The following is a 20156-nucleotide window of genomic DNA, read 5'->3' as shown; positions in this document are numbered from 1 at the left end:
GGTGGTTTTGAGGCAGGTAGGTACCGCGGCTGACCTCAGCGATGTGTTAAATATATTCTTTGCATAAGCTTGCTTTACCTCCTTAATGGCCTGTGACAGGTTGGCTCTGGCTGTAGAATAAGCCTCTTTGTCTTTGGAATTAAGGGGCCGCTTCCTCAACCTCTAGAGCACCACTGAGGACTGCACAGAACGTCTTCCTCCTTATGATATTGTCAGGATCCGGTCCGAAATGGGGTTACTCCGGTCCGGAACAGGATCCGGACCGGAGTTTCATTGTTGTCATGTGTAATGTTCCCTAATCGTTTTCACCTGTGTTAATTGTATAAAGCTGCCCAGTTAGTTTCTGTCCACTGTCAGGTCTTTAACGTTATGTTCCATGTTCACCAGTGTCTACGTCTCTGATGTCTCCCCTGTCTTGTGATTCACAATTAAACCCCGGTTTCGTGATGTCAGGTGAAAGCGTCCTTCATTCCACGTCTTCTCGTCCTCCTCTCCGTTCACCCGCCGCGTCATGCCCGCATGGACGTGACAGATGTATATATACACATATTTTACACAAGTTTTATCTAGTTAGTCAGCCCTTCCCCCCACATATGCAAACCTCCTGTTTACCCCCTCTGCATGGGAGACAGGGCTTTAAGCACGGCTCTGAAGTTTTTTTTCTTTTTTTTTTCTTTATTCTATCTTGGTAATTAATACAATTATTTTACTGATGGTCTACTAACCTTGCTTGATTGTAAAAGTGTTTGTGGGTGTTTTGAAAGGTTCTTTAAATAAAATGTATTATTATCTGGTTACAATGCATGGCATATGTTGACCAGCAAGTGAACATTAATGTGATGGACACAGAACGAATGGATAAGTGACTTGACAAGGATCAAATTATCATGACATCGTCAAAAGTGCAGCTCTTGTGGGATGTTCCAAGTCTGCAGGTGTCAGAACCTACAAAAAGTTGTTGAAGGAAGGCAAACCAGTGAACCTACAACAACGTCATGGTTGACCACAACTCTCTGACCTATGTGGGGCTGTGCTGTCTAATTCATTGGACTGTTTATCCACAGACCAGTGATGTTCACTGCCAACAATGACAGGGTTCAAATAGATGTGAAGAATAAAGAATGTAAACAACTGGAGTGAGGAATGAAGGAGGCGTGGGAGTTCTTGGTGGGCTGCTCCAGTACCAGGTCATTCTCCCATAATTCCACCTTTGTGAAGCCTGTGAAGGGGGGGTTAGGGTCTGTTTTTGATGAGTCAGAGAATGCAAGCTCCTCAGAACAAAGACAGGTATTAAGGGCCTTTTGACTATGGCTGCTGAGCGAGCAGAGCTGATGCCAATTCTGCAGTTACCGTGATGACTGCAGCTATATAAGCACAGCCCAGTGCCTGGTGCGCTGACATACATTACGCTACATCTCCCTCTCCTGAGCATGTAAGTATGGAACTACAAACTGCTTGTGACACCCACACCAAGACCCCACTCCCCACGAACATGGATCAGTTTCTGCTCATTTGAGAAGAACTTTGGGAGAGACATTTAACTGAGGGAGATGTTCTAAAGAAAGAGAAGAGTCACACAGATGTGGATCATGATAGATGGAAGTGGTCAACACCACTGTGGCAGGAAGTGCTACATGCTGTCAACCAATCAGAATCATTGACAGAATCTCACATGGGCTCTTTCACTGGAAAGCCAGCATGGCATGTACTGGTTCCTGCCATACTGGTGTCCATGCATTACCCTGTTGCAAATACAGAGGTGGATTTTGATGAGCAGGTTTAGCGCTAGGTCAGGTTTTGGGATAGGTTGCTGATTTTGATGCCCTTCTTCCAAACTGTGCAGCTGGAGAGACACAGCAGCCATGAACCAGCAGCAGATGGACCAGCAGGGCCAGTTGTTCCGGATTACTGTGTGGGAGGAGGAACATTTTCAGGGCAAGCGCTGTGAGTTCATGCTGGAGTGTCCCAACATCCTGGAGAGAGTGTTCCAGAAAATTCGCTCCATCAAGGTGGAGAATGGCCCGTAAGTGCTTGGATGCTGCTTTGCAAGTGTTGGCTTACAATCACTTCCATGTTTGTCATGTTGGTCTCCCTCTCCCCCAGCTGGGTAGGTTATGAATATCCCGAGTTCCAGGGACAGCAGTTCATCCTGGAGAAGGGAGACTACCCCTGTTATGAGGCCTGGAGTGGCAACAGCGGCTACCGCACCGAACACCTGCTTTCCTTCAGACCCATCAAGTGTGCGGTGAGATACGCTCTGTTCCTCACCTTCCTGCTACAGACTAGGGAAAGGTTTTAGACATGTTATCTAGAAAGTTTTGTTTTTAAACTATTCATGATAATAGCAATTATGATCATTATTATTATAATTATTGGATGTACAATAAAAGTGCCATGAATTATCTGTCATAATCACATAATTGTGCTTTATAGTGAGTATGGAAGGAAGTCATTACTGATGGATCATTTCCTGTCCAGAACCACAGTGACAGTAAGGTGACTCTCTACGAATGCGAGGACTTCCAGGGTCGGAAGTTTGAGATGTGCGACGACTACCCCTCCCTGCAGGCGATGGGGTGGTGCAGTAAGGAAGTGCCCTCCATGAAAATCAACTCAGGAGCGTGAGTTTCCTTTGGCGGCACACTTTTTGCTGTCACTCAGTCGCTGCAAAATGCGCCTCTCATTCAATTTTCTCCTGTCTCTTTCAACAGGTGGGTAGCATACCAGTTCCCTGGTTACCGTGGATACCAGTACATCCTGGAGAGAGACAGACGTCAGGGAGAGTACAGGAACTATAATGAATTCAGCACACAGGCGCACACTAATCAGGTGCAGTCTATCCGTCGGGTGCAGCACTAAGCCCTGCCTCCAGTCGCTACCCATTGGCTTCCTTCTTCCTGGGTTATCATGGTGCTGCATGTGATCAAGTAGGCAATAAAACTTTATTGAAAACCCTAGGAAAACAGTGTGCTTGTAACCATTCCTTTGATGCATTTATTCATTTTTACTCGGAACAAAGGAAAGAGAAATATGGCAGTGATCACTGGCAAGCCAGTCTAAGTAACTCATTTTTTTACTATAACCTTTTTTTTTTTTTTTTTACTATAAGTTTATTTTGACTGAATTTAGATTTTTTTTTTATTTTGTGAATGTTAGCATTAGCGTGTTTATTTATTCTTCCTGTCGGAATGTATTTTATTTTCAATAAACAAGAGCACGAGATCACCACTGTTTGTGTCTCTGCTGCTGTTTCCCATCGTTATAAAAATCATTTCTTTCAATTCATCATTTTCAAATTAACTGGCACTGCATTGGCACTCAGGCATGAAATTGAGACACATTTATAATATATTTCAATACATATCGTTTTATTACTCCGTTTGTTAATTTCCATGAAATTGTTATTTGTTTGCTGGGATGACGCATCGACCTGTTCAGAAGGCTTTATTTTAAAATCGGTTCGTTATGGTTCTGGATGATTTTCCATGAAGTGCTGATGCATGTCCATTCAGAACCTCAGAAAAACATGTGACTCAGTGTTGATCACGTGATTTGATGGTAGTGTTCGTAATCCCTGTGTCAGGTGACGCAGTTCTCTACCGCCATCTGCTGGGGACAAGAATGTCAGAACAAGACATCGTTGATTATCCTCATATTGCACCATCTAAACTAGTGCCGGTTTTAGGTTATGAAGTTAAATAATGAGCAACAACAACATTTCAGAATTATTATAACCTTGAAATGTTTAATATTTAAATGTTTCTAGGGTTTCATAAAAATTGATTACACAGTGTGTTGATAACACATATGATTACACATCTGTTTATCAATCTGTGAGTGAACATGCTGTAGGCTGTAGGATCTTGAATGAGCTACACACCCATCTGCACAGAACGCACTGTTCACTCTCTCCAGTGTTCTGTCTTCTCCTGTCTTGGTCTTAAATTATGTGTTTTTGTTGTCTCACTGTTGTGTTCTGAGCCTGACACACCCCCATCCCACGTGTCTTGATCAGCACTCTATGCCATCGCTGGCTGCTATGGCAACACACTGACAGCTCAGAAGGTCTCTCCCTCCATCTGATTGAGGTTCTGCTTTTTTTCCCTTACCCTCCTTCCTCACTCTTCATAGCATGGTGACAGCAGTTCTTTTTCAAATCTGTGCTGCTTCTCATCTTATATAATAACAAAGCAACTCTAATTTCTCAGTGTGTGTGTGAATTCAGTCTGTGTTTGTGCGGAAGATAATATTATAGAAATGCAACAACGCACACAGAAAGATACACACAATGTGTCCCTTTTTTCAAACCTCTCCCCTCACAGGTTGATGTCCATTTTCACTGTTATCCTCTCTGTCTGCACTCTCTACTACTCTCCTTTCAGCACAGTACCTGTGTGTGTGTTCCTTTTCTTTAAAATTTTTTGTTGCATGCTGTTTTCAGCACCTTTGGTCACAAGAACATTTGTTTCACTGTCCTATTGAACACGAGCCAGTGTGGAACTGGGTTTCCACTAATCAATCAACCTCTTAGATAGGATTCTGAAGGATGTCGCTGAGTCACCTTCACCTTTCCATCTGTTTGTTTTTTTTACACTGTATCACCCATGTCACCAGGACTTCAGTAGAAAATGCCTCCCTTGCCCTGTTACTTAACCTGGCATGTCCTTAACTGTCCACTCAGCCTGTGGTGCTAGTTGGAGTGGCAATTGGTGGAAACCAGCATGTGTGTGTGTGAGTGTATGTGTGTGTGTGTGTATTGAGTGGGTGTTTTTGGACAACTGTAGAGCCAAGTCATTTGAATCAGAAGAACAGATCTAAGACCTAATCATGTTTTACCTTCTTAAATCTCACCCCGCCCCTTGCCATATTTATACATCCACAGCTGTGTACAGGTGCATACCGGCAGCTGATTGGTTCTCTGTCCCTGAATCCCCAGCGGACTGGCATAATCCTCCTGTGCAGATTATCATTTTGCTAATCAAACTAAGCCTCATCTGCTAAACCCTCTTCATTCAGCATGGACTTCAGGGACGGACTTCACTGAGCATGTGTGGACTCACCTTTTACTCTTCATTAAAAAAAAGACTCATGGTACACTGCACATTGGGGCGCTGCACCCTGATCGTATGTGCCCACATTTTACAAATTCTCACATCTAAAATTATTATAAAAAAAAAAACACATATTACAGGGACTGTATCACCCATGTCACCAGGACTTCAGTAGAAAATGCCTCCCTTGCCCTGTTACTTAACCTGGCATGTCCTTAACTGTCCACTCAGCACATGTAGCAACTCTGGGTCAAAGGTCAGGTCCAGGGTGTCAACCTGCAACTTTATGGGTCATATTGTTAAGTTTGTAAAATTTTAAAGGGTTTTCTTCAGCGAATCCATTGAATCAATTGGATCATGACCTGCAATCTCCAAGTTCAGCGTCCCCACTGCGTTATTTTAGGTTGTGTCTGTAAACATTGCTGTTGGAAGTTCTCCAGGCCATGGCCTGCTTCAGGGTATTTGGTGCTGAACCAAATACAACATGTCCTCTTCCAGATACAGCTTTGTGGTTTCCAGGTGAAGAGAGGAAACTGCAGAAGAGGTTTTTCCAATGATAAATGCTGTTTTTGGAGGCAGCCCGCATAGTATTTCATGTGAGGGCATCTTTTATTTTTTCAGAGATGTGGTAGAATACAGCACATGGAAGTAGGAAAATTAGAGCTATCAAATCAGCATCATAGACAGTACGTCATTTTGACCTATTAAATATGTTTTGTTATTGCAGTAATGAAGTCAAAAAGGAAAGATGGGGAGTCTTGTTAGGTATGGCCACCATTGATGACACCACCTGTCCTGCAGACACACTTCCTGAAGCATAGGTTGCAGGTTGTTCACTTACATCAGTTCTTATTCAGCCACACATTTAATAAGCTGATGCATAATACCAAAAACTCCTAATACCTCATTAATTCAGTACAGAAACCCCCAACGTGACAGTAGTGAGGAGAAAAACTCATTATATTGGTTGAGATGATAAAAAGAAGCTCGTTGTTACTGCAGTAGAACTATTACCGCCCTTTACAATAAAGACAGGATCAGCTGGATTCACCACAGAGCTTATGAGAATGTTTATATTTTGCTGCAAAAATAGGGGTATGCAGAATTCATTATTGATATATGCAGCCAACTCTGGCCTAGCATGTCTGACTTTTCACCACTGCTTCTGTGGCATCTCCATGGCAACCACATTCTTCCAGTCTCCAGTTAGGTCATGTTGGCAGTGACAACATTGGAGTAATGTTTATGAGATATTTGATTAAAATCAGTTGCAGAATTGTGAGACCCTCTGTCATTTTAAAGCACTGACTCTCTCTGGCAGGAGGGATTGGGCTCTTGCATGTAGTTGCATGCACTGCAGCCCACGCGCAACCTATGGCGTTGCCATGGAGACTGGAGCAAATGATGAATTTCAGTGGATCTGCATCCCTCTGTCACGGTCACACTTCCATCAGACTGCACCAAAATCCAGCCAATCAGCAAAGCCAACAGCTGGACCACGTGCTTTATTCACAAATTTCTCGCGATTCAGGCATTCAAAAATCAGATATGACCGATCATTAATTCATCAGATATGAATTCTAGAGTGCGAACGGTGCCGTTCACCGAACGATTCCAGAATAAACGTCCGTATCAGACAAGTGATGCATTTTAGTTTATATCTATGATTGTAAGCAGTTTCGGGCGAAACTATGACATGATGACGCAACCACCATGCGCGCATGTATCACACGCAGCCAGTTTCCGCAGCGTTTTTACATTCAGGGCCCTTAGACGTTCGTCGCGCTGTTGGCATGACAACGAGAAATCCTGTTTAGAAGGATGCCCGCCCGTTCCGCCACGTTTTAATAAAACATGAAACGCGAACAGGACAGAACCAGTGAGGGTTTTAAATAAGTTCACCACAATCAAACAAAACAGCAGGGAACACGTCATTCGTCATTAGATGTATATATATATATATTGTTTTTTCTTTTCCTTCTTAAATATACAATATAAAACGTTACGTTTTATACTATAACAATTGGCACATATGACGGCAAAGATAGTTCTGTTGAAAAAGAGTCTACATTCAACGCTGAGCAGAGCAGTCAGCACCGCGGAGAGCTCCACAGAGCAAAGCCCCGGACCACTGTAGGCCACCCGCAGCCAGAATGGAAATACAAGGAACAGACGTTTTAAATAAAGCATGCAGTGCGGAAACTACGGCCCACTAACCCTAATCCAGAGCCGCCGGTGGTCGCACATTGACGGGACCACCGCCAGCCAATCCTACTGTACACGTGTGAGAAGATGGAAGGAAAGTCCGAGCGGGGGGTGAGGCCATGCCCCAGAACTTCCGTCTGCACCCGGTCCCCCGACCCCTTTTCTCCTGTCTGCCTGCCTGACGGAGAGCCTCAGTGCGCGGCTTCCCCCTCGACTTAACGGTCCAGGTTACTGATCCATTTCCCACTCGTGTCCTTCGAGCCGCCTTCGTTCTTCAGGTCCTGGAAGACCTCGGTGAAAAAGTGCGGGTCGGAGTTAATGCGCAGCATCTTGGCGCTCAATTTGTCGATTATGCGCAGGGACCTCTCCCAGAAGACCTCCTTGGTGCTCTCAACCAGGAAGGGTTTGAGTGGATAGGAGATCTCGTTGCCCATGTACGAGTAGGCCAGGTAGAGGCAGGTGAGGAAGGTGGCCTGGAGCTCGTATTCGCTGGAGATCTCCTCGGTCACCGCCTCCCGGCAGAGCAGGTAGACGAACACCAAGTTGGCGGGGGTAATGAAGCCCTGGTCCTGCCAGCCCTGAATCAGCAGCGAGCGGTCCACGTTGCGGAACCACAGGATGATCTCGTTGGGGCTAAGCTCCTTCAGTCGGTAGCACCTCCGGCACATGAAGTCGCTGAGGCAGCGCAGCAGCTCGCCGGTGGACGCCTGGACTATGACGCGCCGCGGCGAGACTAGCGAGCGGCTGCTGGGCTGCTTCTGCGCCGGGGCCAGCTGTTTGGCGGACGCCTGGGTCGCGCTGGGTCGCCGACTCTGGTCCGGAACCGTAGGGACAGGGACGGCCAGCGGACCGGGTTTGGACTCCCGCTGCGAGGCGGCCTGCTGGCTTCTCTTCAGGTTCTCGTTGTTGAGCTGCTCGACGGCGCCGCTACCCTGAGATGGCGGCGGGTTGGGGTTCACCTTCTTGGCGCCCTTCTTCTTGGACGAGGCGGCGACCAGACGCTTCCAGGTCAGGGCCGAGATCAGCACGGAGTGGCGCTTCAGGCTCTTCTCCGCCTTGGCGCTGGCCGCGTGTCGTTTCTCGCTTTTTTCCTCCAGCATCCCTCCTTTCCTGGAGGCGGGGGAGATGGAGAGCACGGTGCCCATCTCTACCGCGGTGGCGCACGGGCTACTGCGTCTGTTCTTGCGCTGCTATGGGCCGAGTCACAGAGCGCCGGCCATGAATGGACGGGTCCCCGGGAGGAGCGGCGATGGGAAGGTCGGCTAGGCTCTGCGGTGGGGCAACGGCAGCTTGGCAGAGCGGGATGTAGTCAAGAAAAAAACGCAGTCGCTCCAAAGGTGTAAACCCAGATTACCCGGAGCGCCAGCCAATCAGGTCACGGCGCGCATCGACGAACGTGCCCCTCCACCAATCACGAGTCGTCTTCCACCGCGCTGATAAGTGAGACAGACAGTTCAGGTTATCTTTTTTTACAGAGGTCTATTTTTTCGTCTCATATGTGCCAAAAATATGTGTAATTAGGCGTTAACATATGAAAATCGTACGCTTTCCTATTACATAGAACTGGCATGGTACAGTTTCCTATTCCATTCTGTGTCCTTTTATGTTAAAAAGGAAAGGAAAAACTGTTATTTATTTAAGTTTTAAATACCTGTAAATTTCATAAACTGCCACCTTTCTATACTTTTAAATGGATATAATGTTAATCATGAAAAACAACAACCGTAATGATCTCACTCAATGTTTCACTTAATGTTCAACCTCCTTATTCACACCTAATCATTGCGCAGGTGATCTCCAGGCATTCCCCTGCATGTACCATAGTCACTCACACTGCTGGGAGAAATGATAAATGTGTTTATGAAAGTTGTAGAGCTTTATATCCTGACACCCTTATAATGTGTACCACAGTGGTGTTTCATAAGCCCTAGATAATTACACTTACATTACCCGTCTTCAGATCATGGTTCAGCAGATTTCCCAAATGTGAGATTGGTATCTCTGAGGACAATCAGTTTCTATTAAATAACTGCCTGGTAGGACTGAAAACATGGTCTGGATTTCAATTCATAGATCAAATGTCAAAAACCCTGATCTGTTGAATTTTATATAAACCCACTGCATGACATACATTAAATGTTACATTATTGTTACATTAATGTTACAATGACAGTTGTGCTACTGCGCCATCTCGTGGTAAAAATTCACCTGCATTCTTTGCATCACTTTAATTCTTGTATGTTGCAGGTTCTTCAGCAACATGATTATGAATATAAACGTCATCTGCAGACTGTGTACTGCCAGACAGTCAGTAATTTATATAAAAGGTCCTGATAAGTTCCCAGTAGCCTCTCCATTTCAGATAAACAGCAGGTGGCGATGTTCTTCAGAATCACATGAAGAGCCATGTTTGATCCTGGGATGCCATATTGAACACAATGTCCCTTCAACAGTGATAGAGGTGAGTCCTAATCCTGGCCTGGATGTTGAATTTTTGAGAAGATAACAGAATGAGTAAATGAAGAGAGTCCTGATCTCCCCCATAATCAACGCTAATCAATATCTGATTCAACACTAGAAAGATGTTTAAGAATTTGAGTACTAACAATTACTGACAGGAAGTAAATTCACTCTGCACTTCAACTACAGATACAATAAATACAGACCTGGAGACCTCTCTTCTCAAGAAATTAGTCTAGCCTAAATTAGCCTTTCACAATGGAATTATCTTCATTTGAAATGTCAGATGCTGGAGACTTGCTCTACTCTGATGGACATTCCACAGGGGTCAAAGGTTGTGTGTGGTTTGCAGAATCCCACACACTCAGAATTATGCCTCTGAAGACACTCTCAGAACCAGACACTGCATAGCAACAAGTGACCCTGTGTAAACTGGGCTTATATAATGTGTCCCCTTGTTAGATGACATGTTGCACCATGTCAAGCTTCTCTGTGATTGTGTGAGGCTCCTCAGCCTCCTCATCCGGAGACTATAGAGCATGGGCAGTGGCTCATTGCCCCATCCCCTCACCCAGTGGTCTTTTAATGTAGTAATGGACAATTTTGCAAAATGTCTTTCTTGTGCCATTTCTATTAGCTAATTGGATAGTCAGAGTCAGTTGCCATACACCAGGAACCTCAGAGGCAGATGTTGATATGTCTGGTCAGAGAGCATCTCTCACAGTGGACCTCACAGCACCAATTGAACTGGCACATGCAGTTCTCCTCGAGTATGATCATGTACTTTCTATGGCCCCGCCCACAGCAGAGCCACTCACACCCACCAAATCCTTTGTCTGAACTGTCACACACACGATTCTGGGTTCCCTCTGACCCAAGTTTGACACTGGCCAGGCAGAAGTCTGGCGACTCGGCAGAGTAGATGAGGTCATGCAGGTTTGGGGGAGGGGCCACTGCTCTGACCGGTACAATGGATTTGCCGTCGTTGGTGCCCATCACCTGCAGAGCCACCTGGTAGCGCTGTAAAAGCCAATCACCCGTCTCTCTGAAAGGCGGCATCTTCCTCCAGCAGCTGCGCAGGGAGCAGGATCCAGACAAGCCGTGGCACTTACAATCCACCCGCATGAAGCTCAGCACCGCCTAAAAACACACACACACACACACACACACACACACACACACACACACACACACACATAATTGTACTGGAAAGGACCCTCAGCTAAACCATTACGCACATAAATATACAAACACAGACACACAGCATTGACGCCCTGCACGATGACAAGGCATTATACATTATGCAGGATTTCTCCCGTTTCCTCAGCCTTTTATCATACCATCATCCAGATGCAGATAAGCAGCACTCACACATTTCCCTCCTTTTAATTAAAAGTGTTTTACAGCAGGCCATGAGCATGACACTGGGTGTGGACAAGGGAGTCCATTTATCAATCCTGTTAAAATCAGTTGTGATGTTGTAGACTCTTTGTGTGTGTGTCTTTTTACATTAAAGTACTCTATATTCTCCAGGCACAAATCAAACTGTAGTTTAATGATTTGATGTCCAGCTGCAAAAATGATGTCCTGTTTTCTATAAAACCTTATCTGCAATGTCCCAAAAACTGCCTGCAAACCCCACATCACATGGTTCACAGTGTATGAAAATGCTGGACAACTGGATCCAACTGAGGAACACTCAGGCAGACTATACACACCACAGACTGCACAATCTTAACTGTTGTGATGCACCGTGATTGTTTAAAAATCCATATAAATGTGTGAGGATTAAAACTTAATCACGATTAATTTGGGTTACACTAAAAAGCAAAGTAATAATCTACCTTCGCCACCACCTTGGTATTGTGCAAAATGGGATTCAGCAGATCTGACTCTCACAGCAGCAGGGAAAAACTATGCACAAAGTGCGGGAAAAGCCATTATATAGAACGCAGGACACATAGATGTTGTGGAGAGGGAGGCGTGTCCCCATGTTGAGTGTCACGTTCAGTCAATTCTGTCACCGAATCCTCACATGCATACAACGACACTGTGTATATATATATTTTTTTTAATTTTGCCTATTTATTTTTTGTTTTTGTATTGTTGCAGTTTTGATAACAATAATATTTTGCACATTCAGTCATAATTTGTCTAGATCATTCTCTTTTGTGACAGACCCATGAACTGATGAATTGTACTGAATCACAAGTTGAGACGATGTTTAAATCCCTACAATCCTGATGGTTTAACTGCAGCTGACACTGTGCAGTGTCTTCTGCTGACCTTTCACTGCATTGTTTAATGCATGCCTTGCTAGAACTGTGAAGCAAAAATTAATTCAACAGCAAACTTTGTATGTGAATGAATGACAATAGAATCTGAGCTGTGTTGGGTAGGCCGGCATACATTGCTATAGTGGGTGGAGTCCGTGTGCACGTACCAGCCTCCCAGCTTCATTGTTGTGCAGATTAATCAGGGTCCTGATGTCGCTGTGGCCACTCCTCCTCAAGTTAGTGGCTTGTCTGGAGACCTCGTACCCGAATCCCACATCGTCCCCACAGCCACCCCATTCCCAGTGTCCCCCTGCTGCTGCACTGGGGGTCTGGCTGCCGCCGGAAGGGGGATTGCTTGCACACCCACACTGAAGCAGATCTCCCATACTGCAGGCATGAGTCACAGCATGGACCACTCCTGCGGCCGTGACGGCATATACAAGCGCAGTTTCACGGATATCTGAGGAACACACACACACACAAGTGTCTGTAGACCAACATGCTCCTTTTGTCCCTGACCTTTATGGCATCTGCAGAAACATCAGTTTTGACTGCGGTGTTGAAATTCTGTGATGGTTCTCAGATTCTTAAATTAGAGCAGTAGGGTGGTGTTCTCTCCAGAGGATGGAGCTCAACCCTTCAGCCACGTGTGAGAGATTTTTGATCACACCCACATCTGACTGGCCTCAGTCTAGACGAGAACATGTTAATGTAGAAAAAGAGGAGTGGAATGATGCATCACTCATTATTTAGAGGTTATACTGTCCTAAGGGATTGTTTCTTTGGATATAAAATTGCAGTCCTGCAATACTTTCACAGAATTTTTTAGGGTGAAACAAAATGCACATGGTGAGGTAAAACTGAAGTGATTGTTATTGTGAAACACTGTAGCACAGCACAGGCTGTACAAAACAAAATGTGTCCTTTGCATTTAACCCATCACCCTTAGTGAGCAGTGGGCAGCCATGAAAGGCACCCGGAGAGCAGTGTGTGACCTTTGATTTCAAGTTTGCTTCCTTAACCACCATTGGTCGACTGGTCAACGGTTACAAAACTTCCAGATCCAATCATGGTGAACTTGGCTCACCTTGTCGCAGGATGGCATCCAGCAACTTGCCCTGGCTGCTGCAGTTCCAGAGATGGTTGCGAAGTTGATGTTGACACTCCCTCATGCCCAGCTTGGCACCCCTGGTGACCTCCTGGATCAATTCCGGTTGAGACTGGCACAACTCAGACTGTCCGCCACCCATACGTCGTGTCTTCCTGCAGATGCTGTTGGGATCCATAACCAGAGGACTTCCAAACACCCTGGTACAAATAGAGACAGGTAGAGAAGAGGGACAGAAGGAGGAGGGAGTGACACACGGTCACACCGTGGTGATATCCTGCTCCATTAATAAAATATAGATGGTGAAAAGCAGGATGTGTTCTGGACTCCAGGCTTGAATGCTACATAAAACTGAATTATGGAAAACCAACCAGTGAATTAATAGACCTTCAGAAGAGAGGACTGCAGAAATAATGTGATACACAGTAAAAAATATTGCAGAATGCAGGAACAATTCAACACTTTGCCTTTTGTTTATGAGGACAGACAGTGAGGCAGTGGGTTTACTGAGTGCTGAAGTCTCAATCTTCTTTTCTGCTGACACAGCCTGGCCTTACTAAGTTCTATGGTCTATCACCAAACATGTTGCAGCTGAAACATGAAGATCCAGGCTGCAGAGTCATAAATGAAATGGAAAGTGAAATGATCAGTGCTATTTGCTGGACCTGTTGCTGATGTTTGTCTTTGATGGCTGATTTAATTCAAATTGCTCAATACTATGAGAAAATGATCTGTGTGTAAAGTACATAGAATTACATGTTCATGTACATAGAATTACATGTACATGTTCCTGTACAACGTACATGTGACACAAGCAAGACACTTTGAAGCTGAATTACGCACATTCTTAACCCTATTTAGTAGGATTTATGTCTGTGAAGATTCTCAGTCATCCAGGTGAATTTGTCTTAAAGTTGATTCATGGCAACTGGACTTTTTTTTCTTTAAAGTAGAGCCATTTCATTCTGCATCCACAGAACTTTGTCAATTGACAATGAAAAAAAGTCCAGTTGCCATGACTCAACTTTCAGACTATTTAGTAGGATATGAAGAAAATATTAATGACAACAACAACATTAATTTCTTATATAGTCCAAAATCACATACAGTATGTCTCAATGGGCTTTGACAGAACCTACAGTTCACACCCCCCACAATTGATTCATTTTTGGGAAAAAAAATAAAGAATGGATTTTGGAAAAACCACCAGGTTGAAACACGAGATATAGATGTAAGGTTAGTTTGTCACTTTGGCTGTCTCTTCTCCTCTGAATAACTCCCCAGTAAGTCACTGAATTATTTTTTTTTTGCGAGGTCAACGCTACATACAGAGAGATGTTCAAGGTGGTCAGCAGGACGAGTCTGGGGATTCATAAGCTATTCATAAGACTGTATTGTTGCACAACTAAATTATTTTACAGTTTAAAGATGTTAAAGTGAACAGATATTACACAATTTATTTTTAGAGCATTATACGCAATATGGTGTTTAATCCAGTTAATGCGGGAAACTCACCACAAGCGCAGAACGCTGATGGGACTCACGACGATGAAGGCAAGAGCCACGTGACTCGACGCCAGGAGCATCATCCACAGGTTCGAGCTCGGGCCGCAGGAGACGTGGAGATGATCGCGCTAGTTCTGTCTGCAGCACGCGACTGTCGCGCGAGCGCGCGTGCGTCACGCTTCTCCCCACTCCTCCTCGCGCTGCTTCTAAATATGCAAATCCCAAATCCCTCAAATATGCAATTTATTATGGTTACAAAAACACTCCCAGGTTGGACCATGGTACTCGTTCATCACGTCAGTTTGACTTTTTCAAACTGACATAAAATTATGTGATATGCGCGAGGTTTATGGAAATGTATGAGGTGGTCTGTGGATGTTTTTTTATGTTTATGAACAAACAGCAGGCATTATGGAGATGAATATAGATACATGAATGTGAAAAGGTGTATGTGTTTCTGGTTATTTGCCCAGTTGTAGTACTGTGGTTTTACAAAATATCACACTTTGTCAGAGAAATTCCATCTGATATATATTTAATTAAAACTAAATACATCTTGATAAGAAAAAGAACCTTCTAAACTAACTCAGAGCAACTGGGTGTGTTCCCACCCCATATTCAATTATACTGAAGTGTAATTCATTGGACAGTCCACAGGCTTCTAGTGGTACTATTTCACCTATGATTTAACCTAAAGCTGATGCTGCATCGACCTTCAACCTTCTCACACCCTTCTCACACACACAACTTTTTAACACAGATAATGTACACACATTATCCGCTTCCTGCTTTTGCTAGAGATATGTGGAAGTGAAGGGATCATCGCAAAACAATATTTTTCTTAAAGACGGCTTTCAGTAATGGTAATTGACTATTGATATTAGATCAGTTACATATTCTTAGCACTGACATATTTATTCACTCCAGTGCAAGGCTTTAAAGTTCTACAAGAGAAACCTTTGTTAATGCTTCTATGGACAATATTTTATCTTCAATTTTAAATTTTCTGTCACACTGGTAAATCTTGTGAGAATAACAGCCATATTGTGTGTTATGCTTTTAAAATATAACTCCTTCAAAAAGGTTCTGGGTGGATTCAAACAGAGAAGTTATGGTGAGTGCACAAAAAGTTTTTCAGATTTCACAGGGGAGAAATTTGAAAGGTTGCGGCACAGAGATCATCAAGGAGGGACAGATTATCGATACAACAAACACTTTTTTAAAGAACTTCCTGACTAGTTTGTTATTTGATGGAACAGTGTAAGAGATTAAGAAAGCAAGGTTTGCTGCAGAAAGGTTTTTTGCACAGAATGCACAGTGCACAACAATGAAGACAACTGTGCAGTGAAATGACTGGATTATGGTTAAGAAGAGAGCAGCATGTTAATATGGGGAAGCAAACTTCTGGAGTGTGTTGACTCTCTGTGTCAACACAAGATCTCAGTAAAAATGTATGCATCCAAACAAGCAAACACTGCATTAGCTTGATAGTGTATACAGTTTCATTGCACATGACAGTCAAAAATGGCCGCTGACAAAACTAACAAAGAAAGATGCTTTAAAAGGCAGATCAATTGAATATCAAACAGGTGAACTATCACCTACATTTTAGTTGCATATACTGTGCTGTCAGAGCTCTACTGACTTTGAGGACAGAAGGCTCAGTGAGGAAGCAGAGACAGCGTCACGTGATGGACGGCACATTATCTGGTAAACTGCAGTCCCAGTGTTCTGCTGAAATGTGTGAGCTGTGAATGGACAATGGCTGGGCCACAGCCCACTACGTGGCAACAGCAGGATTCATGTGAAAGGACAATGCCGGCATATGGAGTACAGGATCTCTGTTCAAAAAAATGAACACTGGATGTGCAACGGCAGAATAAAAATAAATACTGTCATGTGCACTTGGGAGGCATGATCTGCTTGGGATGTGGCTTCTCTGGATTTTTGAATACATAAAGAGAGAGAGTGTTCCTATTCCTATTAGTAGAGAGTGTCAGCAAGCTAAGCGCCACTTCTTTTAACCTGAAGGAGTTTTTACAAGCTTCACACACACAAAGACTTGAATTTGCAGTCTGTGTCTCACTCAGAGGCAGAGCAGACACTTTAGACACAGTCTTGTTGTAGTGTAATGGATGGCTTTCATGCTCTGCTGGTCCAGTGAATTTTTCTCATGACACAAACACAAACTCCCAATCCAGCTAACGTCAATCTTCGGCCACACATTCAAAACTGTCTTACAAAATAAAAATATTATGGACCAGCAAAGATACCACCTGCCGTTACGCTACGACAAGAGTGTGTCTCAAAGTTTTTTTTACCAGTGCGCAAAAAGGGGTTACACTTAGCAACAGGTGAATTTAACACAACCATAGCAACATAGATTTAAATTTTATAGATTTGTGATGTGAACATTTTGATGTGAATTGGATGCACTGACATTATATATAACACATTTAATGTAAAAATAAATATTTCCAATGTCAACTAGTAATTTGTTCAGATTGTATTGACGCACTGTGAGAAGGTGAATCCAACCCGCCTTCTCACCACCAGGTTCCCCATTGCCCACGAGAGTGGGAGTGTCAGGATTGGCTGCACCTGGAGACACACCTGGGACCTATTCGGAGGAGCCCATTGCCATACGCCTGCGGGTTTGTTTATGTTTTTTCCTCTATTGTTTTCACAGTTTTTGGCCCTCATGCCATTTTGATTTGTGTTGTAAATAAAATCCCATTCCCAGAATGCATCCAAACAAGCAAACACTGCATTAGCTTGATAGTGTATACAGTTTCAATGCACATGACAGTCAAAAATGACCGCTGACAAAACTAACAAAGAAAGATGCTTTACATTTAAAGTTGCATATACTGTGCTGTCAGAGCTCTACTGACTTTGAGGACAGAAGGCTCAGTGAGGAAGTAGAGACAGCGTCACGTGATGGACGGCACATTATCTGGTAAACTGCAGTCCCAGTGTTGTAAATAAAATCCCACTCCCAGAATGTCCCGTGCTTCTTTCCCCCGTCAGCTCGCAGACGTGACAGAGAGAAAGAATTTGGTAACACATGCACACACAAGTAAAAGGTATGGACTTTATAGGTATGGATGGGGCACGTATCTGTAGGTGTTACATATAGGGGTAGTTTGTGGACACTTTTGTTTACTTGCTACATTTTTTTTATCATTAGCTTTTGGTCTTTTTGGGGTATTCTTTATTTATTTGTTTATTTTTGTTTGCACATTGAAGATTAATTAAACATTCCTGGTAGTCCAGTCATGTGGTGTCGTGTTTCTTCCCCACACTCTCCATCACAGTCCAGCCACAGTCCCCACACTCTCCATCACAGTCCATCTTCAGCCAGTCATCCACATTGGATGGCAGCGGTGGGATGTCATGCTTACTGGAGGCTGCCGAATGGAGAACTGGAGGTAGAGGACAACGTACCGCTGGGCAGCTCCGAGAGGATGTTGAGGCTAAGGAGAGGACATCATCAACGTCACCTCCCGTGGCTGTAGCGTTGGCAGGGGATACATGGCGCATGTCTCCAGCTCCAGCCGGGCCCCTTGTGTCAGCACCTTATAGCCCCCCCCCCCTAAATAAATTAGGCCGGGAAATACGTCAGTTGAAGAGATGTCAGAGATACTCATTCTTTAACTGTTTTTCCATGTTTTGGCCTCAGAGATCAAAGTGTGGGTCAATGAGCACAATCCTCAAGACGGCCTGAAAGCTACCGGGTTGGTAGAGAATTTTCTGTCTTACCGGCAGGAAATTAATAGATGATATTCTAAAGGTGTGGCATGAGAGGAAACCAGGCTTGCAGCTCTGGATGGACAAGGAGGATGAGAGACTGGAGCAGTTCTTCCCCTCCGTGCATCTTTCCTCTGCACTGGCTTTATCTCACCTGTCTACTTGCCAGCAAACAGAGCTCAAGGGATCATCCCTCCCGGACTTTTCCAGGAAAGGCCGGGCTACAGCACAACATTTCCCTCATGGACACTACCCCAGTGCGCTAGCAGATATATCGGGCTCCTGATCTTCTGTCATCACACAAAGCAGAAGTGTAGGAGATGCTGACCATAGGCATTATTGAGAGGTCTTTCAGTGCATTGAGTAATCCCATAGTTTTGTTGTCCAAAAAAGATGGCACACTACACTTTTTTCGATGGGTGAATGCCCAGTCCAAGTTTAATGCTTTTCACATGCCTCGGTTTGAGCATTTGATGGAACGCCATTTCATCATCACCCTGGACCTGTGTATGGGCTACTAGGAGGTGCCCCTGCCCAAGGACATACACTGCCTTCCGTATCCCACAAGGTCTTTTTCAGTTGGCCTGCAAGGGGTGCCAGCCACCTTCCAAAGATTCATGGACAATGTCCTGGTGGGCACCGGGGATTTTGTGGCAGCTTACCTTTATGACATATTGGTCTATAGCCTTACCTGGGAAGACCAACTTCATCACCTGCAGCAGATGCAGCAGGCGGGTCTGATGATCCAGTCAGGAAAGTGCTCCATAGCTGTCTGTGTACATCACAATTGCGTGAATTGTGATGTGTGGTCAAGAAATTCTGTCAAGAAACCACTTTGCCAAAACGTATAGTGTGTAACTTTATCAATATTTTTCACTCTTACTAAACAATGAGCAACAATCAGCTCCTTGTCTAGCACAAGATACATTAAGTAAGTAGATAAACAAAGATTTATTTTCATCCCATACATGTACATAGTGAGAGAAATTGTCCTCCTGGATCATAGGTACACAGAACACAACAGGTAGGTTTAATGCTTCTTTACAATGTAACATGCAAGATAAAAAAATTAACTTTGGACAAACCAATCACTGCATCAAAACTTCAATATAAACACTTCATAAGTGTTCATAACACTTCCCTGCTCATTGACAGGATGCTTCAACTCCTCGCTGGAGGGCAGGAAGGACAACAGAAGGACAGAGGAGAATGGGGAGAAGAGGGAACAATTAGTTTAACCAACACAAACTAAAAAAATAAATATTATGGTTCATGCGACGCTCTACATCTGTGTCACATGATGGGAATGGGAAGACAAGTGAAAGTGATTAGTTGTCACATGTGACACACCACACCACAGCACAGCACCCAGTGCACACAGTGAAATGTGGTCTCTGCAGGGAACAGTGGGCAGCCGTGAAAGGCAGTGTATGGCAGTGTAAGTTGGCAGTGTAAGTTGTAATGTTGAACTTGTCTCAAAGCTGAACAATTTTGGTATTTATGGCAAGTTACGGTAAAGAGCTGGGCATAAAAGTTTGAGATGTGAGAAAACACAAATTAAAAAAATTGGATGTGAACGAGAAATTTGTTCAGATTGCCGATGTTTGGGGTATGGAGGTTAAATTGTTTTAGCATTGGATACAAAAAACAGTTTGCACCAAAACCACAGATTGTACCCTGCATTTGAAATTTCATGGGTGAGAAACAATTTCACATGTTCCCTACGTACTGTCCAAATTTCATGTTAATCTGATGAACAGTGTTCGAGCACAACAGTAGAAAGTACAAAGTTGTAGTTTT

The 20156-nt window shown here is 44.0% G+C and overlaps 3 protein-coding genes across 3 annotated transcripts; 1 reads left to right on the top strand and 2 right to left on the bottom strand.

The window, feature by feature from the left end:
- The first annotated feature begins 1400 nt into the window (after positions 1–1400).
- On the top strand, positions 1401–3225 carry LOC114764662 (beta-crystallin A2-like). The gene is made up of 5 exons (XM_028954468.1): positions 1401–1432; positions 1844–2023; positions 2104–2245; positions 2479–2621; positions 2712–3225. The coding sequence occupies exons 2-5, from the start codon at positions 1863–1865 to the stop codon at positions 2857–2859; spliced, it is 594 nt and encodes a 197-aa protein (XP_028810301.1). The 5' UTR covers positions 1401–1432; positions 1844–1862; the 3' UTR covers positions 2860–3225.
- A 492-nt stretch (positions 3226–3717) lies between these two features.
- On the bottom strand, positions 3718–8597 carry cdk5r2a (cyclin dependent kinase 5, regulatory subunit 2a (p39)). The gene has a single exon (XM_028954467.1). It carries the CDS (start codon positions 8399–8401, stop codon positions 7472–7474), a length of 930 nt encoding a protein of 309 aa, XP_028810300.1. The 5' UTR covers positions 8402–8597; the 3' UTR covers positions 3718–7471.
- A 291-nt stretch (positions 8598–8888) lies between these two features.
- LOC114764660 (protein Wnt-6-like) lies at positions 8889–14748 on the bottom strand. Its single transcript, XM_028954466.1, has 4 exons — positions 14616–14748; positions 13080–13300; positions 12160–12452; positions 8889–10856 (listed from the first exon to the last, which is right to left on the bottom strand). The coding sequence occupies exons 1-4, from the start codon at positions 14687–14689 to the stop codon at positions 10395–10397; spliced, it is 1050 nt and encodes a 349-aa protein (XP_028810299.1). The 5' UTR covers positions 14690–14748; the 3' UTR covers positions 8889–10394.
- Between the last annotated feature and the right edge of the window lie 5408 nt (positions 14749–20156).

Source organism: Denticeps clupeoides, chromosome 15 (genome assembly GCF_900700375.1).
Source record: "Denticeps clupeoides chromosome 15, fDenClu1.1, whole genome shotgun sequence".
NCBI classification, from domain to species: Eukaryota; Metazoa; Chordata; class Actinopteri; order Clupeiformes; family Denticipitidae; genus Denticeps; species Denticeps clupeoides.
The sequence above is the reverse complement of the archived record's forward strand: the minus strand, read 5'-3'. Positions and strand labels throughout refer to the sequence as shown.